This window comes from Gopherus evgoodei, chromosome 2 (genome assembly GCF_007399415.2).
Source record: "Gopherus evgoodei ecotype Sinaloan lineage chromosome 2, rGopEvg1_v1.p, whole genome shotgun sequence".
NCBI classification, from domain to species: domain Eukaryota; kingdom Metazoa; phylum Chordata; order Testudines; family Testudinidae; genus Gopherus; species Gopherus evgoodei.
This window is the reverse complement of record NC_044323.1, coordinates 250,423,605-250,450,858: the sequence shown is the minus strand read 5'-3', so window position 1 is coordinate 250,450,858 and position 27,254 is coordinate 250,423,605. Positions and strand designations below refer to the sequence as shown.

General features: G+C 42.3%; 1 protein-coding gene across 2 annotated transcripts in view; it reads right to left on the bottom strand.

Moving 5' to 3' along the window:
• RIPK2 (receptor interacting serine/threonine kinase 2) overlaps positions 1 to 26,094 on the bottom strand; it is a 38,920-nt gene extending 12,826 nt beyond the window's left edge. Inside the window, exons 1-4 of one of the 2 annotated variants that reach the window (XM_030553408.1) lie at positions 25,674 to 26,094; positions 17,439 to 17,592; positions 7,228 to 7,383; positions 2,345 to 2,502 (exon numbers count right to left, since the gene is read on the bottom strand). In XM_030553408.1, the coding sequence (XP_030409268.1) occupies positions 2,345 to 2,502; positions 7,228 to 7,383; positions 17,439 to 17,592; positions 25,674 to 25,861 (656 nt within the window). In that variant the 5' untranslated portion in view covers positions 25,862 to 26,094. Of the gene's footprint in view, positions 1 to 2,344; positions 2,503 to 7,227; positions 7,384 to 9,673; positions 9,778 to 17,438; positions 17,593 to 25,673 lie in introns of those variants that run through there. The other variant, XM_030553409.1, reaches the window with a different exon arrangement.
• Positions 26,095 to 27,254: the final 1,160 nt, after the last annotated feature.

Genomic DNA, 27,254 nt, shown 5'->3' with positions numbered 1-27,254 from the left:
CTACACTTTTAATAAAGGTGGAGCAGAACACTACCTATATGCAGCAACACATTGTTGGTCCCCTGAGTAGTGACTTAAGAGAGAGTTCATTGTCCCTGATATTTGGTAGAAAACAGTGGATTTTAAAGGCAAAAATTCTGCTTTTCAACAAGAGTAACGGAGTCAAACTGGTACAGAAGTCACAAAGAGCCATCCTGGACAGGAAGGCCTAAGAGCATTCAGAGAGGTGAATGAACTCTGCCACAGCCTGGGAAACCCCCAACATCACTCTCCCATTCAATCTGAGATATGATATAATTAAACATTTTCATCTCTTCTGTGACATTGTAGTCTGCAACTTCCTATTTGTTTTCCTTTGGCTCGTGTTCCTCTTTCCCTCACCACACCTTTCTCTTTCCTACCACTGTATAGCTTGATTTGCTTCTGTTCTCTTTTTTAGTATGTAGTGTTGTAGCCGTGTTGGGCCCTGGATATTAGAAACACAAGGCGGGTGAGGTAATATCTTTTATTGGACCAACTTCTGTTGCTGACAGAGACAAGCATTCAAGCTACACAGAGCTCTTCTTCAGGTCTGGGAAAGGTACTCTGTGCATCATAGCTAAATACAAAGTGGAACAGATTGTTTAGCATTCCATCTCGTATTTAGCTGTGACACTCAGAGGATCTTTCCCAGACCCAAAGAAGAGCTCTGTGTAGCTGGAAAGCATGTCTCTCTCACCAGCAGAAGTTGGTCCAATAAAAGATATTACCTCACCCACCTTGTCTCTCTTCTTCAATGGATGTTCTCCTCCTGTCTTCTTCTCTCTTCCTTTGGTTTGGGTTCTCTCCCTTCTTTCCACCTATGTTCTCAATTTCTTCTTCTCCTCCTCTTTCTGGACAATCTCTCCCTCGTTCCTTGTTCCCTCATTTCAAACCTCTTTTTCAGTCTAGTTTCCCTCTAAACTTACTCTTTCTTTCCCTTTACTCTCCCTCTCTTCTCTCTCTCCTAACCAACCTCTCTAGGCTCTCCCTCACTCTAACCAATACTGTCACATCCTTCTAAAACCATAAGCATAGACAGGGCCTGCTGCAATATTCACTCCCCCTCCTGCTCCTCCAATGAATTGCCTTGAGCTCCTGATTCTTCTCTCTTGCTCCACCCACCCATACCTCTCAAAAGGGGAGAGTTATAGGGATAGTCTCTTGCCCTGATTTCTTGCTAGGAATGCCAGGTGCTTCCTCTGAATCTCAAGGGGAAGAGCTAATTATGAAAGTTAATGCTCTATCTTCCAGGAAGCCCAGGCTTTGTCTTGTCAGTTAAGTCTCTGAAACTGATTCATCTCTTATCACTGCATCCACACACCTACATGCAAGAGTCCCAAAGTGTCAGAAGTCCTAGATATTTTTAAAATATATGAAAATTATGCATCTGATGAAGTGGGTATTCACCCACGAAAGCTCATGCTCCAAAATGTCTGTTAGTCTATAAGGTGCCACAGGATTCTTTGCTGCTTTTACTGATCCAGACTAACATGGCTAGCCCTCTGATATGAAAATTATGGAATCCGTGACTGAAGTAGTAAAAATGCAGCCTTAATAGATATTCTTAAAAACTATGTTTGACTGCCAAAGGTCATCTGTCAACTGTTAACCATCCACTTCCTCAACTCAGTCCCCTTCTTGATTGTTTAGACAGGCTTTAAGTTGGTACCCTTCTGAGCTAACTTGTTCAGTATCTCTTACACTTAGAAAGCAACTGCTGTTGTTTCTTTTACAGGTAGCTATTATTCTATATGTGCCATTCAAAAGCTTACTGGAGTAGCTCTTCCTGGATTTCTGTATGATATATACTCCTATATGAATTTCTATTTGATGTATATTCTGTTTTTGCCTGTCCCTTCTCCTGACCTTTTGTAAGCTAATGCTTTTTCTCTCACCGCATGTTTGTCTTGCAAACTATATTAATCTCTGCACATAAGCCACAGTGATCTCTTAAGTAGGTGTGCATAGTTTGTTCACCTGGATGCTTGCACTTTCTTTTGCTACTCATTTGCTCTCTCCCCTCCTCCATCCTGTTTTCAGCAGGGTAATTCTATTCCCTGCAAGCCCTGATTTGTGGGATGTTCAGAAAACTAAACAACATTGGGTTAACTCCAACCAATCCCCTTTTCTAGTTATCCTGGTTTTACCCGAATCTCTCGATCATTATATTTGTCTTAGTGTTTGCTATGGAAAGAGGTTTTCAAAAGTTGTACTTTATCCATACAGTCTCCCAAAATAACTTGTTCTGGTTCATTATAAGCAAGTTCCTTGGACAATTTTTACTTTTCATTTTGCAGTGCCACTGTAGGATAACAGGCAGTACCTGTATATATCATGCTTTACACTTGCACGGGTTTTCTGATTGGGATTATAGTCTTCAGGTGGCATGTAGATAATAGTCCCTCCCTCTGGCAGAGATTTGTCACCTCGTGATTGTGATGTGGACACCATGCGCCATTTCGATAAACCAAAATCCGCAATCTGGTAAAAAACAAAAATCTGTCATTCTGAGAGAGCAGCAGGTTCCATCTATGCACTGATGTTAGTGCAAGTTGTCAAAAATAGAACTGAATGAAGAGTTTGTATAAAAATTTCCGCTTGAAATGAAAGCAGCTATGGTGTTCTGCTAGCTACAAAAACCACCAACCTTGATTTAGAAAATGTTTCCAAATCAGGGTTCATGTTGTCACCACAGTATTATTATTTATTAATTATTTGAATTACTGTAGCACTTAATCGCCATAGTTATGGACCAGGACCCCACTGTGCTAGGTGGTGTACAAAATAAATAGAATAAAAAGATGTTCCTTCCCATTGCTCCCTGTGGGCAACACCTCCCATGTAGTCCGTGATTTGGCTGTGGAATCCACCCTTGCTAAAAAACTGAATTTCTGCATATCAGCTTTCATTTCCAAAGACCAAACACTTATGTTTCTAGCCCTTACGGTTGGAAAGAAAGTCTTGAAAACATTAATCAAGTGTAAAACGATGCAGCACTATCCAAAAACAACAACTCAGAGAGTGGTGCAGTTCATGTCATCTCAATCAGAGCTCCTTGGACCAAGATGCCATAGAATTAATCATTTTGTCTGTGAAATTTGCCATTTTGCTGCAGACAAGAACCCAATATTTTGTTTGCTGTTTCCATGTCTGGCTGGGACATGCCTGAAACTGCTTCTTGTTCTCTATCCTTCCCTACAAGCGAAGAGTTAATTCGTTTGCAATGCATGCACCTGTGGTGAGGTGTCCACCTCACCCCTCCACTTGCCCTGAAGAGATTAATGGAAGCCAGATGGGCCAATTAATCTTTTAGTCCAAAAGGAAAGTGAACCTGTGTGGGAATAGGCAGGGGTTCTATAAAGCCAGGGAGCTGATAGTAGGAAAGACTGCAGGAAGGGAGTCTGTAGTCACTTTCTGGGAGAAGGGAAGCGTGTTGAGGGGGGGCTATCGAGACAAGTAGCCCACTATTGCTCCCTGGGAGGAAGGAGTAAAGAGACTGACAAACCCCAGAGAGTGGGGGAGTGCTGGGGTAGGAAGCAGCCCAGGGAACACGCAGGTTGGGGACTGAACAGACCTTGGCTGCGTGTTGTAGGTCCCTGGGCTGGAACCCGGAGTAGAGAGTAGGCCCAGGTTCCTCTACCTGACACTGGGAAAGTGGCACTGGCAAGGGAATGAACTGGAAGACTCTTTTGGCCACTATGGGATTGACAAGAAACTTTGGAAGACTAAAACCCAGAAGGGGGGAATGCTGAGCAACCTGGTCAGAGGCCGAGTCACAGAGAGGACAGCTGTGGCTCCTGAGAGTGAGAAGAGCAGCAGAAGAGAAACTGATGGGGTTTAACCACTAGAATGGGCGTTGCTGTGATTGTGCTAATCCCCAGAACTGCCAGGAGGTGGCATCACCCAGCAGTGAATATAGCAACCTGTCACAGCATCTCACACTGTTCCACTGAACCAGGCAGCAGGGGATCAGTGAGCAAGAGCTGGACTCCAGCTTCCAGCATGGGGGAGAGAGAACCAGAAGTATAGGTTGTCCAGTTGAGATACCTAGAATACAGCACAGTGGCTAATGGGTGGGAATCCAAGGAGATGAAGCAAGCTACAAACTCCCCACTTTCCTGGTACACACACGAGAGGGAAAGAGTTCTGAGCAAGGCTGCCTGGACAACATTGCAACAACTAAGATCTATGGATATGAGTTTCCTGGAGAATACATGAGGGGCAAAAAAAGTCAAAAATAATTATTGACTGGTGTCATGTGACTGACTGGGCCATAGTTGTGTGTATTTATGTAGGACGGGTGGAAGTGAAGGAAGAATATTTAATTGGAACAGAAAAAATTAAGGTGCTTGTAATGGGCTTGATTTCACTGTGTCAGGGAGTACATGGCCTGTCTACAAGAGCTTTCTCCTGACTAGCTTTTGAGGTGATTGAGGGAGAGGGAATGATTTTAAAACCAATTTGCATAATGCACTTGTGTGTGTCTGGTCTCGTAATTCAACAGAAATCTTACTCATTTAGCAGATATCTGATGCAATCAGACGCACTGTATGACTGCATATTTTACATATGTTCAATACTTCCTTTTTTATAATACACAGCAGATGCATCTAATATTACTCCTTCCATTTTCTGCCAGTTATCAAAATCTTAATTTCACTCCACGCAAAGGTAGCTCAAATAATTAGAGAGCTATTTAATAAACAATGAACACTTAACCCCCAAATAAAGCATCTGTAGAAAAATTCATCTTAAAACATTAACTATCCAAATTTAATGCAAAGCATCTCCCTCAATTACTGTAATAGTAAATGTTCCAGATCGTCCAGTTCAAATTTTCAAACTGTTGATGAAAGGAAACAAAACTTAATCAAACTGTTTTTATTTCTACTCAAATTATAAAACTGACCAACAGTTTTCTCAACAAATGGATTCTTCATCACCAATACTTCCTTCTCTTTGCCTCTGAATTAAAGGTCCATAATAAACCATGAAAGTTAAGATGGTTGAGAAACAATTTCACGTATGTTTTGTTCTATTTTAAGGTGAATATACAGCCTAACAAGCAACCAAGGCCTTGATCATCCCCTCATCAATTCTCCTTCAGGAAGTATCTGCCAGGTAGGTTTCTCGCCTTCCCATACGATCCAAACCCAGCATGTGCATATTTGAAGAGATGTTCTAAGGCTACATTAAGCACTGCTAAGTGAAGCAATTTGGAAGCAAGACAGTACATCACATATTACACTGTTGCTGGGAATGGAAAACCTGCCAGGGCCTACCTGAGCTCTTGACTTCAGAACTTGAGCAGTCCTTCGAAGGAGTTTCTACTCTGAAAGGACCACATTAAGGGTTATCCTCAAGGACTTTCATAGGAAAGTGTTACCACTTCTGAATATTAGCCACTGCTTTTATTTCTTGCACTGCCTAATTCTCTAATTTCTCTCTATTTTGTTAACATGAACTAACATTTTGCTTATCTTAACACTGTCTTATTATAGTACCTCCAACCACTCTTCTCTGTAACTAAACCTGTGAAATCACGACTACTTTTATGTTAATTTTGATGAGAATTTGGTTATTTTCCCTAGGTATAATCCCTTCAGATATCCACAGGTTCATCTCAGTTAAATTTCTCATTTACTAACTTTAATTTATTTAATCTGTATGGCGTACTGCATAGGCCAACATTATGGAAAGCATGTGTGCTGCTAAAGGCCAGAAATCTGTAACTGGATTGGTGCAAGACAACCCGTTTCTGTGTGGAACTTCCCTGAAGATGATGAGGCTCTGCCTTCAAAGACACAACTGCAGAACTGGAGTATAAGTTTGTCCCTTCCTATCCTCATTCCTTGTCTGTAATATTAAACACACTTCAGTTCCGTTATGTGTAAGGAGACTGTTGTTCCCTTACTAAAACTCAGTGGGGTGTTTTGGGTGGCTAGCTCCCAGTACTAAAAGTAAGGAGAAGGGTTGATGGGAAATCAGGACCCTGAGACTGACAGCCCCCAGCAACAATGGTGAGAGGCCAATGCTCCAGGTCAGCCTGATGGACAGGACGGGCAGGCTAATCTGGGAATCAGGAGGCCAGGGGATCCTGTCCTCCATGTGAGCTACAATTGCCTGGGTCAGACAGAGTGGGGCCAAGCTAAGGAGAAAGCAGGGCCCAAGCAGAGCTGGGGAACAGAGCTGCGCCACTGAGAGGGGCCAGAAAAGCAGCCCAGGAAGCAGGTCAGAGCTGGGAGCAGAGTCACAGATGCAGCCCACAGAGCAGACCTGTGCTGGGAGGAGAGCTCAGCAACCAGAGCCAGAGAAGCAGCCCAGGGAGCTGGAGGCAGAGCAGCAGCAGTAGCTGCGCTCAGGCAGCAGAGTGGTGGAGCTGGAGCTGAGGCAGCAGAGTGGAGTTGTAGCTGAGGCAGAGACGCTGGAGCAGTCCGGAGCTGGGTGTGCTGAGCAGCTGGGGAGAGCAAGGGGGGCCCTGGGTAGCAAGCCCAGCGCAGGGAGGCACCTCCAGCCAAGGTGCCTGGCAGGCCACACTTGGAGGGGGATTGTAACCCCGAGAGGGTGGGGGCGACGCTGGGAAGAAGAGTCCCGCAACCTAGAACTTGAGAGTGTGTGGCTACAAGCAGAGCAAGTGTCCGACTCACAGCATCCCTGCAGCACAGCCAGGGCCTGAGGAGGTCTGGGAATATGAGGAACAGATTGAACTGCCCTTACATTCCAGAGATGCTGGCTGTGATGTCCCTGTGCCACAGAGTGGGGTGACGGGTTTTCTTTTAACCTTTTCCATGTTTTCCTTATTTTTTTCAATTGATTGCTGTTTAATAAAATGTATTTTCTTTGAACTGTAGTAATGTCATGATCAGTGGGTCAGGGAAGCATCCACTGCAGAAAGAGCACCCCAGAATGGGGACACCCTAGCCCCTGCCCTAAGTGACCATGACAAGGTTGGGGGTCGAGCCCCCCAGGAATCCTGGGCTCAGCCTTGTTGGGCTTATGAGGACTCTGCCGCATAGGAGAATGGAAGGGGAGCCCTTGAGGTCAGGCAGGCCTCTGGGTAAAAAGTGGGAGCGAAGACTTGGATCCTTTCGCTAGCTCACTTCACCGAGGTAGCCAGGAAAGTTCCCCACAATAGCAGGACCATTCCCCCCGTGTACGTATGCTCACTGAAGAGGAATATAGGGACTAAAATAACCAGGACCTTACCTTAACGTGAAACTCGCTATCCAGTAAAATATTTTGGGTCTTCAAATCATGGTGCAGCAATGGAGGACTCATATTGTGCAGATAATTCACTCCCAAAGCAATTTCATACAGAATACGGAATCGCAGTGACCACGCAATGTCAGGATATGCATTTTTCTACCAAAGAAAAAAGAAAACCAAAAAATCACAATATGATCATTCATTTAAATATTCTAACAACAATCTTTGAGTCAGAGGAGACGCACTTTGAAAAGAAGATTTTTTACATCTTTTATTCACAAATTTAAAAAGTGACAAATCACAGTGATTGGTGTTAATTTATATTTGTTTTAACATTATGAACTATTTAATCACTCAATAGTATGCTCCTGTTCTTTACTCTATCAATTCACAATCATTATATATGCTGTTACTAATACACATATTGTATGACTTTGCAATGATAAAGTTCTAGATAAGATTTAGATATTATCATCAACAGATTCAGAGTGCTTTACGTAAGTGGTCAAGTATCTTCTTAAACCGCTCTATTCCGTTGCAGAACACAGGGTCTTAACCACTGCCTTCCACCTCTGTTGGTCTCCTCCTTCAGTCTTAGTTTTCAATTCTGCTTATATTATGTAGTTCAATGTTATTGTTGGTCTACCTCATTGCCTCTTGCCCTAGGGGTTACAATCCAATTCCTGTCTTATGTTATTTAGTTTTCTAACTCTATGTACTAGCTATCTCCATTTTCGTTCCAGAATTTCTTGTCCTAGTGGCTTCTGTTTTATCCTCTTCCAGAATTCTTTATTTGTGACTCTTCTTCCCCCAGCCATCTGATACTGAGGATTATTCTGTCAGCTGTTTATTAAAACTTGGAATTTAGATAGTGAAGTCTTAAATCTCCAAGTTTCAGCACAATATAGTAAGACCAGTTTTACAATAGTGTTAAATATTCAAAGTTTTTAGTTTGGAAGCAAGATTTCTGTTTCTCCAGATTGGCTTTAGAGTTACAAAGGCATGTCTGGCTCTTGATACTCTGGTTTTAATGTTTTTATCTGCTCTACCTGTTGTGTCACAGATCAGGGCATTTTCCTGTTTCCTCTCAGTAGTCCAGCCTGGGTACCCACTGTCAGGCTTGCAGCTCCCCAGCCAGTGCCTTTCTTGGGTGGAGACCTATATCTCACTCCCTTCTGACTAGGGTATTTCCAGGCTGAGAAGTTCCCAGACTTTGCTGTGTTATTCCCAGCCCGTGGTTGTAATTTACCACACAGTTCTTTTTAAGCAAGCCTATTTTATTCTTAAGGTAAAAAACATTACTCAGAATATGTTAAAAATAATAAAATTACATGCATGCTAATACAATTACCAGATATCACCCTAACCCTAACATGGGTTCTGGCATTCACCAACCCCCCAAAGAGGTTTCTCTCGTTTTAAGTTCATCATAGCTTCAGCTCAGAACAAGCACACAGTCTTATGGCGCCTCAGTAGGCTAAGTCCTTCCAATCCTTCCTTAAACAATGGACCAGAGATCCTGTCTATTTGCTGGACCAGGAAGAAGGGCCTGGACCAGGACAGTCATCCAAAAGTGTTTTCTTTGTCTATTGGTCCATGGAAAATCCATTTTCAACTAGTATATGCAGACCTCACTAAGGGGTCAGTTCAAAGGGGCTCATAACCTGAGGAATTACATTAGCATCCCCTCCTCCTAGAGGAGTGACCTACAATTCCAAAGTAAATATGCACAACTGCATTTTTAATGCAATGGACTCCCAAAGTATCAAACATAATTCAATCAAGTTTACAGAGTTAAGTTAAACCTTAGCCTAATTCCATAAGGACTGTGCAGGATATTGTCAGTCTGCTGCATGTTGTACTTACAGTGCCATCAAGATATGTGAAATATTGGACCTTTTTTGTGTCAGTCCCAGAAAATGTTATTGGTGTGCTGTGTTGATTCTTATGGTTTTAGTTTTCTCAGTATTTATTTTCAACCTTATTAATTGTGCATAAGCCTGGAGATCATTTGTTTCGGCTTGAATGTCTCTATGGGTAAGTGATAGCATGTTGATGTCATCCACAAAGTCAAGTTGGTCTAACTTCTGTTTGAAAATTCATTGTATGTCCTTTCATTGTTCTGTACTCCCTCTCACTACCCAATCCACTATCAGTAAAAAAAATTCTGGGTGCATAAGACATCCTCGCCTGATGCCCAGAGTGACTTTGAATGGTTTAGTCAGTTCGCTATTATGTAGTACTTGGCATGTCATATTTTCATAGAAGCTCTGAATGAGCCTCACAAATTTTGGAAGGATTCCATAATGGTGTAGTAATTTCCATAAAACAGTTCTATCCATTATACCAAAAGATTTTTTGAAATCTAAAAAATTAATATAAAGTGGTGATTGTCATACAATCAACAGTTCTATGTTGATACATAAGATTATTATTTGATATGTACCTGATTTATCCTGTCTGAACCGTGCCTGTATCTTGAATCTACAGAGGATGTGAGCTTTTTAGGTGACAAATCTGTGGAACTGTCCCAGATGTCAATAGAGGAGGTTTTGAAATAAGCTGATAAATTAAATAGTAAAGCTGTCAAATATTTTTTTTAAAAATTTCAATTAACCAAGTTTTTTAAAAAATTGTGATTAATTGCAGTTTTAACAACACTGTTAAACAACCGAATATCATTTATTTAAATATTTGTGGATGTTTTCTACATTTTCAAATATATTGATTTAAATTACAAAACAGAATACAAAGTGTCTTGTTGTAGCCAGCATTGCAAGGTATTTACGTGCCAGATTTGCTAAACAGTCCTATGCCTCTGCTTCAACTGCCATTCCAGAGGACATGTTTCCATGCTGCTGACAGGTTCTGCTTGATAATGATCCAAAGCAGTGCAGACTGACGCACGTTTGTTTTCATCATCTGAATCAGATGCCACCAATAGAAGGTTGATTTTTCTTTTTTGGTAGTTCTGGTTCTGTAGTTTCCAAATCAGAGTGTTGCTCTTCAAGACTTCTGATAGCATGTTCTACACTTCGTCTCTCTCAGATTTTTGGAAGGCATTTCAGATTCTTAAACTTTGGGTTGAGTGCTGTAGCTACCTTTAGAAATCTCATATTGATATCATCTTTGCATTTTGTCAATTCTGCAATGAAAGTGTTCTTAAATCGAACAACTTATGTTTGGGTCATCATCTGAGACTGCCATAACATGAAATATATGGCAGAACGCAGGTAAATTCATGGAGCAGGAGACATACATTAATTAACACACTTTTTTTTAACGAGAGTCATCAGCATGGACGCATGTCCTCTGGAATGGTGGTCAAAACATGAAGGGGCATACAAATGTTTAGCATATTTGACATAAATACCTTGCAACACCAGCTACAAAAGTGCCATGTGAACACCTGTTCTCACCTTTAGGTGACATTGTAAATAAAAAGCAGACAGCATTATCTCCCATAAATATAAACAAACTTGTTTGTCTTAGTGATTGACTGAACAAGAAGCAGGATTGAGTGGACTTGTGGGCTATAAAATTTTAGAGTTTCTGAGTGCAGTTAGGTAACAATTCTACATTTGTAAATTGAACATTCATGGTAGGGACTGCTTTACGGTACTTGTATGAGGTGAATTGAAAAATACTATTTGTTTCTTTTACAGTGCAAATATTTCTAATCAAATATATAAAATGATCACTGTACACTTTGTATTCTGTGTTGTAACTGAGATCAACATATTTGAAAATGTAGAAAAAAATATTTATTAAAAAAACCAATTGGCATTTTATTATTGTTTAACAGTGCGATTAATATTTTGAATTGAGTTAATTTGTTTGGAATTAATTGCTTGAGTAAACTGCGATTAATGGATAGCCCTATTAAATAATAACAAGCCACCAGGATGAGATGGTATTCCCCCAAAAATTCTGAAGGAACTGAAACATGAAATTGCAGAACTACTAACTGTGGTATGTAACTTATCATTTAAATCAGTTTCTGTACCAGATGACAGGAGGATAGTAATGTTACACCAATTTTTAAAAAATGCTCCAGAGGCTATCCTGGCAATTACAGGCCGGTACACCTAACTTCAGTATCTCACAAATTGGGTGAAACTATAGTAAATAACTGAATTATCAGACACATACATAAATACACGTTGTTGGGGAAGAGTGAACATGACTTTTGTAAAGAGAAGTCATGCCTCACCAATCAATTAGAATTATTTGAGGGGGTGAACAAGCATGTGGACAAGAGGGATATAGTGGATATAGTGTACTTAGATTTTCAGAAAGCCCTTGACAAGGTCCCTCACCAAAGGCTCTTAAGCAAACTAAGCAGTCATGAGATAAGAGGGAAGGTCCTCTTATGGATCAGTAACTGGCTAAAAGATAGAAAACAAAGGGTAGGAATAAATGGACAGATTTCAGAATGGAGAGAGGTAAATAGAGGTGTCCTCCAGGGATCCAGCGCTGCTCAACATATTCTAAATGATCTGGAAAAGGTGGCAAAACGGTGAGGTGGCAAATTTTGCAGACGATACAAAATTACTCAAGGTAAGTCCAAAGCAGACTGAAGAGTTACAAAGGGACCTCACAAAACTGAGTGACTGGGCAACAAAATGGCAGATGAAATTCCACACTGATAAATGCAAAATAATGCACACTGGAAAACAACCCCAAGAATACATACAAAATGGTGGGGTCTAAATTTAGCTGCTGCACTCAAGAAAGATCTTGGAGTCATCGTGATTAGTTCTCTGGAAACATCTGCTCAATGGGCAGCCTCAGGCAAAAAAAACTAATAGAATGTTAGAGACTATTGCTAAAGGGATAGATAATAAAACACAAAATCATAACGCCACTATTTAAATCCGTGGTACATCCAGACATTGAATACTGCCTGTAGTTCTGGTTACCCCATCTCAAAAAGAGATATTAGAATTGGAAAAGGTACTGAGAAAGGCAACAAAAATGATTAGGGGTATAGAACAACTTGCATATGAACAGAGATTAAAAAGACGGACTTTTCAGCTTGAAAAAGAGATGAGTAAGGGGGGATATGATCAAATCTATGAAATCGTGACTGTGGAGAAAGTGAATAATGAAATGTTATTTACGCCTTCACATAACACAAGAACCAGCAGTCACCCAATGAAATTGATAAGTAGCAGGTTTAAAGCAAACAAGTACTTTGCACAACACAGTGTCAACCTCTGGAACTCCTTGCCAGGGGGTGTTGTGAAGGCTAAAACAATAATGAAGTTCAAAAAAGAACTAGATAAATTCATGGAGGATGGGTCCATCAATGGCTATTAGCCAAGATGGTCAAGGATGCAACCTTATGCTCTGGGTACTATTAGCCTCTGATTGCCAGAAGGAGGGAGTGGATGACAGGGGATAAATTATTGCCTATTCTGTTCATTTCCTCTCAAGCATCTGGCATTGGCCACTGCTGGAAAACAGGATATCGGACTAGATGGATCATTGGTCTAACCCAGTATGACTCTTCTTATGCACTGATTTATTTATTTTGCCCAGAATAATACATGTAAATACCTTATCTGTGAAAGATATCCATTCTATGCCCCTCCAGTTTTTACACTGAGGTTTTCTCTCTTTGGCAGCTTCACTATATGACCTCTTTTCCACTGATTTGGCAACTTTTCTTCTTTCCATATATTTTGTAAGAGGCCTATCAAAATGTCTACTGTTTTCCTCAAGTCTGCCTTAAGAACCTCTGTTGGAATGTTACCTGGACCTGGTGCCTTTCCATTTTTAACTGATTGACTGCCCTCTCTATTTCTACGCTGGTGATAGGTTCTAGTTTGATGTCCAGATCTTCTCTTTCCTCTATATCTGGGGGGTATGCCCACTGGCTCACCATTCAGCAGTTGAATAAAGTACTGCCTCTATACATTGAATTGTTTTGATGTCTTTATCATTATGTTGCCCTTGTTGTCTTGAATTGGTCAGTTGGCATTTGTTTTTCCTCTTGATAACTACTGAATGATGTTGTATACTGTCTTCATATCATTTTGTGCTGCCGTGGTCTGTGCATCTGTTGCCACTTTATCTATAAGTTCTCATTTGTCTTTCCTAGCACTCATGTTGGCCCCTGTGCTCTTTATGGTACATTCCTCCGAGAGAGAGTGAGAGTGTGTATGTATATGTCTGTGTCTGTTTTCTTGGTCTTGCTTGATTTAGTTCATTTAATTTGGTATCTTTTATTTCTTGTCATATATCCTCAGATAACCATTCACTGTGGTGTTTCTTCCTGAATCCCAGCATTTCTTCAGAAGTTTTAGTGATAGTTTCCTTTACCCATTTCCATGGTTAGGCCTCAACTGGAGTATTGTGTCCAGTTCTGGGCACCGCATTTCAAGAAAGATGTGGAGAAATTGGAGAGGGTCCAGAGAAGAGCAACAAGAATGATTAAAGGTCTTGAGAACATGACCTATGAAGGAAGGCTGAAGGAATTGGGTTTGTTTAGTTTGGAAAAGAGAAGACTGAGAGGGGACCTGATAGCAGTTTTCAGGTATCTAAAAGGGTGTCATCAGGAGGAGGGAGAAAACTTGTTCACCTTGGCCTCCAATGGTAGAACAAGAAGCAATGGACTTAAACTGCAGCAAGGGAGATTTAGGTTGGACATTAGGAAAAAGTTCCTAACTGTCAGGGTAGTTAAACACTGGAATAGATTGCCTAGGGAAGTTGTGGAATCTCCATCGCTGGAGATATTTAAGAGTAGGTTAGATAAATGTCTATCAGGGATGGTCTAGACAGTATTTGGTCCTGCCATGAGGGCAGGGGACTGGACTCGATGACCTCTCGAGGTCCCTTCCAGTCCTAGAGTCTATGATTCTATGATTCTATGATTTGCCTTCTACTGTTCCATCATCTTCAAGCACCTGTTAATGGAGTTCTAAACTCTGGTTACATTATCATCTGTTTTAGGTTGGTGATGTTATAATGTTGTTATAGCTGTTGTTCAGACATCTTTATTTTTATTCTCAAAATATCTGCCACTAATTCATGGTCTGTCCCCATATCTGCCCTGTTCCTTCTATGTACATCTTCTAACGTTCTTCTTCATTTAAGCCACATTGTAATGTGATCCATTTGGTTCTCTGTTCGGTGACCTCCAAGTTATCTTAGTAATACTACAGTGAAGGAAAATATTTCCTCCAATGATCAGGCCATTTGTTTCACAAAAATCAGCAAACACTTTGCCACTTTCTTTCCACTGATGCCTTGTTTCTGTAAAATAGCGTCCCTGACAGTGTTATTGCTCCCTACTTTAGCATTCATGTCTAGGTCAAAGGATAAGAGCCAGACTTAAGCCCACTTGCTAGTAAGCCACTACTGTAAGAAACAAAGTTGTTAGAGAAATCTGCGCTACTCCTCAATTCACCAATTCAATCCAACTCAACCCCATTCAAATAGACTTACGAGAGATGATGGCATGAAAAGGCCAAACACACAAGGAAGTTACTCCACTGAAGAATTTTCTCTCTCTACTAAATTGGTATGCAGAATATGTGGAGTGAAGGGACGTACCCTTCTACTAGCCGCAAGGAGGTTAACAAGCTCCTCTGGGCCTGTGCTGCTCTAATGAGGTGCACCTGTTCCTGGAGGAGAGGGGTAGGGGAAGCCTACCATAGGAAGGGACGGTGACCAGGGAGAGGCTGTGAGTAACGGAGGCAGGCCGGGTGAAGAACAAACAGTCACAGAACAGAGCCGCCCCGGCTGACAGCCAAGTAACACACCCCAGAAAGAAAGGTGGGGGATATAAACCTTATGTAGGCGCAATAAACTTTCAGAAACTGAGCATGTAAAGACCTATCCAGGGACTGTCTGAGAGGCTGACCACTGTTTCAGCCAGACCCTCCTCTAACAAGGAGCAGGGACAAAGAAGAACCAGCCCTCTGCCAGGGAGCAATTACCCCCAGAAAACTCCCCTAAGGGCAGCCACTGGGGAACAGAGAGAGTAAACCAAGGACAGTGGGACCTGGGGGAGGGGAGGAAATGTGTCTAGGGAGTGCTACCCCTCCTATATGTGGATACTATATAAGCCTAGAAAAGTGGTCCAAATAACAGAAATTGACAGATATGAACTAGATATACTAGGCCTAAGGGAAATGAGACAAATACCTTTTATCAACTGAACACATCTTACTATATTCTGGGCTACCAAATGCCAGTGACATATGCAGAGATGGCAAAGGTTTTATATTATCAAAAGAGGGCAATCAAAAGCCTGACAGAATGGGCACAAGTTCTGGAAAGGATTATAACAGTACAATTTACATCAAAGTTTCAGAAAGTGCCCATTATTCAATGTTTTGTGCTCCAGCAAATCAAGCTAGCCAAGAGGAAAAAGAAAACTTCTACTTGTGGCTACAGAAAATAATACACAATATTCCAAGAAGAGATGTCTTCCGAGTAAAAGCAAGTATAATATCCCCATTTTACAAATGGGAAAGCAGAGGAACAGACAAAATGACATGTCCAAGGTCACCCAGCAGGCCAATGGTAGTTGCAAAAAGAGACCTGAGATCCTCTAAGTCCCAATCGAATGCCCTGTCCGCCAGACAATACTGCCTTCCAGTGATGCTAGACTACCCTAAAACTAAACACAAACACTATCTTTTAAAAATGTTATGATTGAATTTCTCAGCTTTTGTGGGTATGTTTCACAAACTGAATATGAAAGTTCAATCCTTCATTTTAAAAAAGCACAACTGAGTGCCTGAAAGACATGCTTGTTATAGTTTTGCAATTTTGGACTTACCAATTTGAGTCATAGTATTCTTTTAAAAGACTATTCGCAGTAAAAAGAAAATGAATGCACATTATTCACATGAATGAATTACTCCTGACAAAAAATTAATTAAATTCCACACCAAAAAATTAAACTCTGTGCACAATATTTTAAAATTCTGTAATATTCTGGATATTTTGTCAAAATAACACAATATAACTACATCAGTTTCAATTTTGGTAATTTATTTCAAAATACTTCTCAGTAAGCATGTCTGTAATGATACAGACAACAACAAAAAAATTCAGGAAATGATTTTTTGACAAGTAGATTCCTTACTAGGCATATAAAAACAGAACTTTGAGTAATTCATTTAAACTACACTACAGAAACGTATTTCCCACACCCCTCAGAAGCAGTGCAAAGGCTTAGGGAAGTCGAGGTAATGGAAGAATTGAGAGAGAGGGAAAGAGCCTGGGAGTGAACCTGGAGGGTTGTTGGTGTGGGTGGCAGAAGTATGGAAAAGGGTTTTTTTTTGGGGGGGGGGGAGAGGAAGGATTGTTAGGGAGTTGGGGAGCCTCCTCCATGCAGACCCTGGCTGACCCCTAGCCTCTCCCAATCAGTCAGGCACATCTGCCCCTATCTCTGTATGTTGCCTACGCCCTGTCCCTATGTGGCCATGCAACCCCCGTGCTCCTGCCTCAAAGCTGTCACTATATTAGCTCCTGAGCCTGCGTCCCAGTCTGTTTCCTACCTCTGCCCCATCAGCCCTTCTGAACCCCAGTCTGTGACCCCCAGCAACCCTGTGTGCTGTACCCTGTCCCGTCTGTGCCTCCTCACGTGGCGCCGCTGTAAGGAATGCAGCTGCCAAATGACTGCCCTTTTTTCTGGTGCTGTAGCAGCCCCGGGTGGCCGAAAGGCATAACTGCAGAGCCTCTCCAGCAGAATCTATATTCTGCAGAGAAAAAAAATCTGATGGGGGGGCGGGGAAAGGAGGGCATGAATTCTGCACGTGTGCAGTGGCACAGGATTCCCCCAGGAGTAATGAATAAATGCATGCATGCACAAGAAAGGCCAGAGATTCTGAAATCAGTACAGAAATGAGTACATCTATGTGAGCTCTCATTGAGTTTCTAATTACTTGCAAATCACAGCTGATTGTTTTTAACTAAGCATTCATTTCCCTGTAATTTCTCTAAAGCCCCAAATACTGCAACTGTCTTAATAGGAGTAGACTGCTGCACCCAGACAAGGCCCCACTGACTTTAAAGGGGCTCTTCATAGATGTAGTCTGCCTGCACAGAGTAAATTGCAGGTTAGAACCCAATATTTTTTTCCATTAAAAAAATGTTTACTACTTAATTTCCTCACGCATGCAAAACAGACCATTTAACAACAACAACTTGAAGTGACACACAAAAAGCTTTAGAAAACACCATACACTTACCCCATGTATAAGTTGGTTTAATGAACCATTTGTCATGTATTCAGTCACTATTCCCAGAAATTCAGGCTCATTGCAAATTCCCAAAATTGGTAGAATGTAACTGAACCTGGCTTTGTGTAAAATCTCCGCTTCTTTTAAGAGATTGGTTCTTTCACTGCAAGAAAAAAAGTTAAACGACTAAATCAGTGCTAAGAAACATGCAATTATGATTTAGTTCATTTAAATATATTATGTTTACTTTTAAGGTAACAAAAGAAATACACAGATGAAAGGTGCTCTGAATTAGCTTTACAAAATTAAGATCTCACTATACGAAAACACTGACAGCACTACAATTTATTTTTTACTGGACTGTTGTATACAATTATCATAAAATACTTCACAACAGATTACAATCTATAGATACAAATACATGTAAACCTGATGGGTTATGTTTTACTACACAGTAGCACTGATAGATATGCCACAGCAGGAATTAATTTTTTCAGCAAGAATAATTGTGCCTTGCTGTGGCAGGTTGTCTTTCTAGTATTTATACTCTCGGGTGTATTTCAATAATACTTGAAACATGGGTAATACAGTGGGTGCCCTTAATATTTCCAAATGTATCACTCCAGTGACAATTAGTATCTCGTATTTTTGGCATATTATGGTACCACAATAACTACAAATGGGAATTTTCAATTATATTCATTGCTTGTTGGGAAAGCCGACTGTTGCAGAGGAGCATGTGGATCGGACACAGACTTCTCTTAGAGGAAAGTCTGATGAAAGGGACTCTCCAGGTTACAGTCAGGAACAGAGGACGGAAGAGGATAATGTAAGGGCCAGATCAGATGATAAACAGTCACATAAAGAAGAATCTGGCACATCAGAAAAGGGCAGACAAATAAACAGGGACAAGTTTTTAAAGTGCTTGTACACAAATGCTAGAAGTCTAAATAATAAGATGGGTGAACTAGAGTGCCTTGTGATAAAGGAGGATATTGATATAATAGGCATCACAGAAACCTGGTGGACTGAGAGCAATCAATGGGACACATTTTGGGGTACAAAATATATCGGAAGGACAGAACAGGTCATGCAGGGAGAGGAGTGGCACTATATGTGAAAGAAAATGTAGATTCAAATGAAGTAAAAATCTTAAGCGAATCCACATGTTCCATAGAATCGCTGTGGATAGAAATTTCATGCTCTAATAAAAATATAACATTAGGGATCTATTATCAACCACCTAACCAGGACAGTAATAGTGATGATGAAATGCTAAGGGAAATTAGAGATGATATCAAAATTAAGAACCCAATAATAGTGGGGGATTTCAATTATCCCCATATTGACTGGGAACATTTCACTTCAGGATGAAATGTAGACATAAAATTTCTCGATACTTTAAATGACTGCTTCATGGAGCAGCTGGTACGGGAACCCACAAGGGGAGAGGCAACTCTAGATTTAATCTTGAGTGGAGCGCAGGGGCTGGTCCAAGACGTAACTATAGCAGGACCACTTGGAAAGAGTGACCATAATACAATAGCATTCAACATCCCTGTGGCGGGAAGAACACCTCAACAGCCCAACACTGTGGCATTTAATTTCAAAAGAGGGAACTATACAAAAATGAGAGGGTTAATTAAACAAAAGTTAAAAGGCACAATGACTAAAGTGAAATCTCTGCAAGTTGCATGGGCCCTTTTTAAAGACACCATAATAGAGGCCCAACTTAAATGCATACCCCAAATTCAGGAACACAGTAAAAGAACTAAAAACACTGTGGCTTAACAACCATGTAAAAGAAGCAGTGAGAGATAAAACAACTTCCTTTAAAAAGCGGAAGTCAAATCCTAGTGAGGCAAATAGAAAAGAGCACAGACACTGCCAGCTTAAGTGCAAGAGTGTAATAAGAAAAGCCAAAGAGGTGTTTGAAGAATGGCTAGCCAAAAACTCCAAAGGTAATAACAAAATGTTTTTTAAGTACATCAGAAGCAAGAAGCCTGCTAAACAACCAATGGGGCCCCTTGACGATCGAAATACAAAAGAAGCGCTTAAAGACGGAGGAACTAAATGGATTCTTTGCTTCAGTCTTCATGGCTGAGGATGTTAGGGAGATTCCCAAACCTGAGCTGGCTTTTGTAGGTGACAAATCTGAGGAACTGTCACAGATTGAAGTGTCACTAGAGAAGGTTTTGGAATTAATTGATAAACTCAACATTAACAATTCACCGGGACCAGATGGCATTCACCCAAGAGTTCTGAAAGAACTCAAATGTGAAGTTGTGGAACTATTAACTAAGGTTTGTAACCTGTCCTTTAAATTGGCTTTGGTACTCAATGACTGGAAGTTAGCTAATATAACACCAATATTTAAAAAGGGCTCTAGAGAGGTGATCCCGGCAATTACAGACCGGTAAGTCTAACCTCGGTACTGGGCAAATTAGTCGAAACAATAGTTAAGAATAAAATTGTCATATAGAAAAACAGACTGTTGAGCAATAGTCAACATGGTTTCTGTAAAGGGAAATCGGGTCTTACTAATCTATCAGGGTTCTTTGAAGGGGTCAACAAACATGTGGAGAAGGGGGATCCAGTGGACTTAGTGTACTTAGATTTCCAGAAAGCCTTTGACAAGGTCCCTCACCAAAGGCTCTTATGTAAATTAAGCTGTCATGGTATAAAAGGGAAGGTCTTTTCATGGATTGAGAACTGGTTAAAATACAGGGAACAAAGGGTAGGAATTAATGGTAAATTCTCAGAATGGAGAGGGGTAACTAGTGGTGTTCCCCAAGGGTCAGTCCTAGAACCAATCCTATTCAATGTATTCATAAATGATCTGGAGAAAGGGGTAAACAGTGAGGTGGCAAAGTTTGCACATGATACTGAACTACTCAAGATAGTTAAGACCAAAGCAGGTTGTGAAGAACTTCAAAAAGATCTCACAAAACTAAGTGATTGGGCAACAAAATGGCAAATGAAATTTAATGTGGATAAATGTAAAGTAATGCACATTGGAAAAAATAACCCCAAATATACATACAATATGATGGGGCCTAATTTAGCTTCAACGAGTCTGGAAAAAGATCTTGGTGTCATCGTGGATAGTTCTCTGAAGATGTCCACGCAGTGCGCAGAGGCGGTCAAAAAGGCAAACAGGATGTTAGGAATCATTAAAAAGGGGATAGAGAATAAGACTGAGAATATATTATTGCCCTTATATAAATCCATGGTACATCCACCTCTCGAATACTGTGTACAGATGTGGTCTCCTTACCTCAAAAAAGACATTCTAGCACTAGAAAAGGTTCAGAAAAGGGCAACTAAAAGGATTAGGAGTTTGGAGAGGGTCCCATACGAGAAAAGATTAAATAGGCTAGGCCTCTTCAGCTTGGAAAAGAGGAGACTAAAGGGGGATATGATAGAGGTATATAAAATCATGAGTGATGTGGAGAAAGTGAATAAGGAAAAGTTATTGACTTATTTCCATAATACAAGAACTAGGGGTCACCAAATGAAATTAATAGGTAGCAGGTTTAAAACAAATAAAAGGAAGTTCTTCACACAGCGCACAGTCAACTTGTGGAACTCCTTACCTGAGGAAGTTGTGAAGGCTGGGACTATAACAATGTTTAAAAGGGAACTGGATAAATTCATGGTGGCTAAGTCCATAAATGGCTATTAGCCAGGGAGGGTAAAGAATGGTGTCCCTAGCCTCTGTTCATCAGAGGATAGAGACGGATGGCAGGAGAGAGATCACTTGATCATTGCTTGTTAGCTTCACTCCCTCTGGGGCACCTGGCATTGGCCACTGTCGGTAGACAGATACTGGGCTAGATGGACCTTTGGTCTGACCCGGTACGGCCGTTCTTATGTTCTTTAGTATAAAGTGAGGAATTTCCATATTCATCTCATGAGCCAAAGCTAATGGAATTCAAAAGGTTTCTAGCTTCTTTGACTGAGCAGACACCAGTGCACTGTAGGAAAATACAAGTTAAGATAAACACATTCCGTGAAAACATAATTATCCAAAGAGGGGAAAAGAGAAATGTTTCAAATTAACTATTCTTGGTTACCAAGAAAATTTTCCAATCTTGCTTATCAAATAAAAAAATATCACCAAAGCCTGTTGTGGCCCTGAAAGACATGAAAAGCAACGCTATCCACAGGAGATGCTTTTCAGCTGCACGGGAAGATGTGTTGTACAGTTGGAAATATACTGTCTGTGCTGTTTGGAAGAAGGCATTACAGTTTAATATTGGTCTTTAATTCCAGGGAACGATATTAAGAAAACAAAGTTTCTTGCCTTCAAGATTGTAGGGTAAAGCTTGATAATGTGATCTGAGTGGATGTACATATTTAAAAAAAAAAAAAGAGGTAGAGGGTAAAAACCTCAAAATATGGGAGGGAGATGTTTTCAATATCATGATATTTAAAACAAATCATTTTTGGAGGCTGACCTCTTTAAAAAGAGTATTAAAATATTTAAAAAAACTGTGGCAACACTGACTGAGACATAACTTATACCAATATAAACGGTAGTGTTTACATAGCTTGAGCAATGAAAAGAAACTAAACCCAGACTCTAGGTCAGTGGGGCTCTGCACAAGCACAAGGATTTTCCCATGATATCTGACTGCAGGATTTGGAGCCCTAAAGCAATGGCTCTCAACCAGAGGTACGTGTACCGCTGGGCGTACACAGAGATCTTCCAGAGGATAAATATCTAGGTATTTGCCTAGTTTTACAACAGGCTACATAAAAAGTACTAGCAAAGTTAGTAGAAACTAAAATTTCATACAGACAATGACTTGTATACTATATACTGAAATGTAAGTAAAATATTTACATTTCAATTCATTTATTTGATAATTATATGATAAAAATGAGAAATTAGGCAATTTTTCAGTAATAGTGTGATGGGACACTTTTGTATTTTTATGTCTGATTTTGTAAGCAACTAGTTTAAGTGAGGTGAAACTTGGGGGTACACAAGACAAATCAGACTCCTGAAAGGGGTACAGTAGTCTGGAAAGGTTGAGAGCCACTGCCCTAAAGGGTAAGAGCCCACTAGGTTCTGGAAGGGAAAGGGAGTGTTTCTGAAACTAAGATTAGATTATTTTATTACAGAGAAGGTTAGAATCTGTAGGCCTGTGAGACAAAATAGGGTATTTAGAAAAGAAGTGTAGTCATCAGATCTTGCAGCCAAATAGGTATAGAGAAGCTGGAGTTGTTCCTGATGTTGCAAGAAGGCAGGATCTTGCTATTAGACACTATAGAAAATGAAAATGCTATAGAAAAAGTAGTTTGAAGTATGGAGAAAAATCCCTAAATGACTAAATCTGAGAGAGATATGAGCAGGGGTTTACCCAGCCTAACTCCACAAGGAATATTCATGCTGTACTGGACTCTGATGTAAACGGGAAACCATGGAAATTTCTAGAGGGAGAAAGTGATGTGTACTTGTTTCTAGGAAAGTTGATAGGATGAGACAGCTCATTTTGGATGATGTGGAATTGAAGGAGACATTAAAAGAAGAGAATTGTAGTGGTCAGGTAGAAAGGATGAAGACATGAATAAGAGGTCTGCCACAAAATTGGTTGAGAATCTGATGCTTCATGGTGGTAAGTTTTCCAAGGCAATAATAAAGCATATTTGCACCTGGTTGATGAGAAGCAAAAGAGTTTGAATAACAAGACACTAAACAACGTGTCCTTATATTTTAAAATTTACCATATTACTTAGCAGCATTTGGAGTTCCCTTCTTTGCTAAATTTTGTCTAATTTCAGCAGAATGATTTCTCATCTTTTTGAAAGCCTTACATTTACTCTTGGGGATGCCAAGACTAATACCAATAAACCCTTCTCTCAGCAGCTACTACTCTTCAGCAGCTGAAACAGGAAAAACTCAAAAGATGAATATTTTGAACTTGGCAATTCAATTTTAAAAAATAATAAGCCAACAGGCTTTTTTGACATATCTTGGTCAAAGTTTTGTTGTCAAAGACAAAGACAATGATCATTACTCCAATCAACTTCTGACTGAGAGAGCTACACTGAAATATTTGGGGTTGTCACCCTTTGGGATTTGTTTTCCAGTGCTAAAAATCACAACTTCATTGTACATGAAAACACTATCTTAAAAGTTCATGAGGATATACTGTCAGCCAATGAATGCATCTGGAATACAGGGGAGACTGATATGCAAATGAAAATGGATTTGATGACCTCCTATTAGGAAGTAACTGTATCATCATTAGTAATCTTCCAGAAAACACGATCTTAGCCACTATGGATGCAGAAGTTCCCTACATCAACATTCCACACAAAGATGGACTACAAGCCATCCCTGATAATGTCATGGCAAACCTGGTGGCTGAACTTTGTGACTTTATCCTCACCCACAACTATTTCAGATTTGGGGATAATTTATATCTTCAAGTCATTGACACTGCTATGGGTACCCGCATGGCCCCACAGTATGCCAACATTTTTATGGGTGACTTAGAACAATGCTTTCTCAGCTCTCGTCCCCTAGCGCCCCTACTCTACTTGCACTGCACTGATGACATCTTCATCATCTGGACCCATGGGAAGGAGGCCCTTGAGGAATTCCACCAGGATTTCAACAATTTCCACCCCACTATCAACCTCAGCCTGGACAGTCCACACAAGAGATCCACTTCCTGGACACTGCAGTGCAAATAAGCGATGGTCACATAAACACCACTCTATATTGGAAACCTACTGACCCCTATACTTACCTACATGCCTCCAGCTTTCATCCAGGCCACATCACATGATCCATTGTCTACAGCCAAGCTCTAAGATACAACCACATTCGCTCCAGTCCCTCAGACAGAGACAAACACCTACAGGATCTCTATCAAGTGTTCTTAAAACTACAGTACCCACCTGCTGAAGTGAAGAAACAGGTTGACAGAGCCACAAGGGTACCCAGAAGTCACCTACTATAGGACAGGCCCAACAAAGAAAGTAACAGAACGCCACTAGCCATCACCTACAGCCCCCAACTAAAACCTCTCCAGTGCATCATCAAGGATTTACAACCTATCCTGAAGGAGGATCCCTCATTCTCACAGACTTTGGGAGACAGACCAGTCCTCCCTTACAGACAACTCCCCAACCTGAAGCAAATACTCACCACCAACTACACACCACACAACAAAAACACTCAGGAACCATTCTCTGCAATAAACTGATGCCAACTCTGTCTGCATATCTATTCAAGGGACACCATCATAGGACCTAATCACATCAGCCACACCATCAAGGGCTCATTCACCTGCACATCTACCAATGTGATATATGCCATCATGTGCTAGCAATGGCCAAACTGGACAGTATCTATGCAAAAGAATAAATGGACACAAATCAGACATCAAGAATTTTAACATTTCAAAACCAGTAGGAGAATACTTCAAACTACTTGGACACACAATAGACTTAAAAGTGGCAATTTTCAACAAAAAAAAATTCAAAACCAGACTCCAATGAGAAACTGCAGAACTAGAATTAATTTGCAAACTAACATGGCTACCACTCTGAAACCTGTATCATCATAAACTCCACCAAGCAATTCAGCACAGTCAGCACACTCACTTCTGATTAAACCAGATTGTAAACGATTTGAGGCAGGGCTTTCCTTGCTTCTCACTATGTTTGGGCAGTGGCTGGAACAATGGGGAAGATGTGGGCCTCCATGTGCTACCTCTCTATAAATGGTAATTATTAAGAGGAGGTGGAGGGCTGAAATAAGCAGGGGTTCTGTAGGTGCAGGTCAGACTGGGCACACTGGCAGGGTCATCTGCTGTACTATACACACTCCATCTCACTCTGATCCTTGCTCTTGACTTCACTGGGGCCGAAAAAGTACTCAACATATCACAGCCCTGGGCGCTCGAATAGTAGCCACCAGGTCCCATTAGCCTTCATGGGGAACACGGGTAACCAACCCAGACCTTTGAAACGGGCCAAAGCCACGGAAAGATTAAGGTAGGATCAGCTCCCTGGGGCGAGTCTCCGAGCAGCACCCGCTGGTTCCCCCCGGGGAGAAGGATCGGGGCCATGGGTGCAGGCGGAGTGGCGGCCCCGGAGGCGCTCCCTGGACCAGACTGGGCGGCAGGGGATCCCCATGGGGGAGGGAAGGACCCGTTGCGGCGGCTGGAAAAGAGTCAGGAGCAAAACTCCCCGGAGCCGGCCCAGGCCGCGCCCCGCAATTACCTGTCTAGCAGCGGCCCCTGCAGGCACTTGACGGCCACCGGGACCCTCCAGTCGGCGTGGCGCGCCGAGGACACGGTGCCGTAGGCGCCCCGGCTGAGGAAGCACAGGTCGGGCAGTTTGCTGGAGGGGATGGTGGGCAGCGCGCAGTTAATGCTGTGGGGCGAGCCGCCGCCGACCCCGCTGCTCATCCTGGCGCCAGGCTCCGCGGCCGCCGACACGGCCCAGCTGCTGCCCCGCTGACTAGGGCTGGGAGGCGGCCAGAGGGACTCGCAGGAAGCCGGCTTCCGGGCTGGCTGGCTCCGGCCTCCCACGCACCGGCAAAGAGAGCGGGGACTTGCCCAGAGCGCCCCCGGGCCGGCCTCGCCTCTTCCCCTCCACTACGCGTCGCCAGCCTCGTCAGGGGGTCCCGCTAAAAACCCCGTCTAAGTACCCCCGCCCCCTATTCCCCTCCAGCCACGGGGACCCCCCCACGGCCTCCCAGCCCCCCCTTAGTCCCCACCTTCCAGCCACGGGGACCTCCCCGCAGCCTCCCAGCCCCCTTAGCCCCCCCCCTCCAGCTGCCGGGACCTCCCCACAGCCTCCCAGCGCACTTGCCCCTCCGCCGGGACCTCCCTCCAGCAACAAAGCGCGGCTGCGGTTTCAGCCCCTTCACGGTTCCGAGCGTAGCCGCCAGGGGCTAGAACTCGGCCCCCCGCTTCCCCGTCTCCGGGCGCTTCTTCCTGCAGCCAAAAGAGCCCCCCAGAAGCATCATCGCACGCGGGGAGCCTCCTACCAGCCTGAGCTGAGGGAGGGGGATAGGCGCGCACCAGATCTTCAAAGATCAAAAGTAAGGGGAGCCCCACTCGCTGGGGACGGGAGCCTCGGAGAGCGCCGGGGCCCGAGCGCCGCCCCCAGCCAGGGAGCCGCACACACAGCGACCCTCCAATCTCAGCTGCTCTCGGCGGCAGCGCGGGAGCCCTCACCCTTCCCTTTCCGGAAATCGGCGGCTTGTATTCAGGGAAGTCCGAACCAGAGCGGTGCGTGAAGCCCCGCACGGGCCGGCCGGCCGGGGCTGGGAGCGAGCGCGGCAGGGCGGGCTTGCGGGAGGGCAGAACCAGTGGCTCAGTGTCGGGCGCTGTCTGCTTTCCCACGTGCTTTCTCGGAATACAAGCGAGGCGAGCACTACAGCTCGAGCGCGTCATTATTGTAGCAACATTTTGGTAACTGTCATAAGTATCAGTGCCCAGGGTGTTACTGTCTTGTAACTGGTTTTGATCACGTGTACATGCCAGGCAAGGGAGGCGTGCGCTGTTCGGAAGGAAACGTTTGAAACAAAACTTTAAAAGAATCGCTGTTCATAAGGGATGGCAAAGTGAAGGACAGCCGCCGCATAACGCCTTTGTTCCATAAAATTTATTAAAACGTTGCAATTTGCCGTTTTTCCTTGACAGCCTTTTTTTGTTACTCTTGTTGCTTTGCAAGTGGACTTTAGATCAGGAAAAATCGGGTAAGTGTTTACTTTCAAAGTGACTTTAGAGGTGATGCTTTTGGGAAGTCAGTGGACCCACAAGCGTGAACTCTTCCTTGTCACTTTCAGCGACT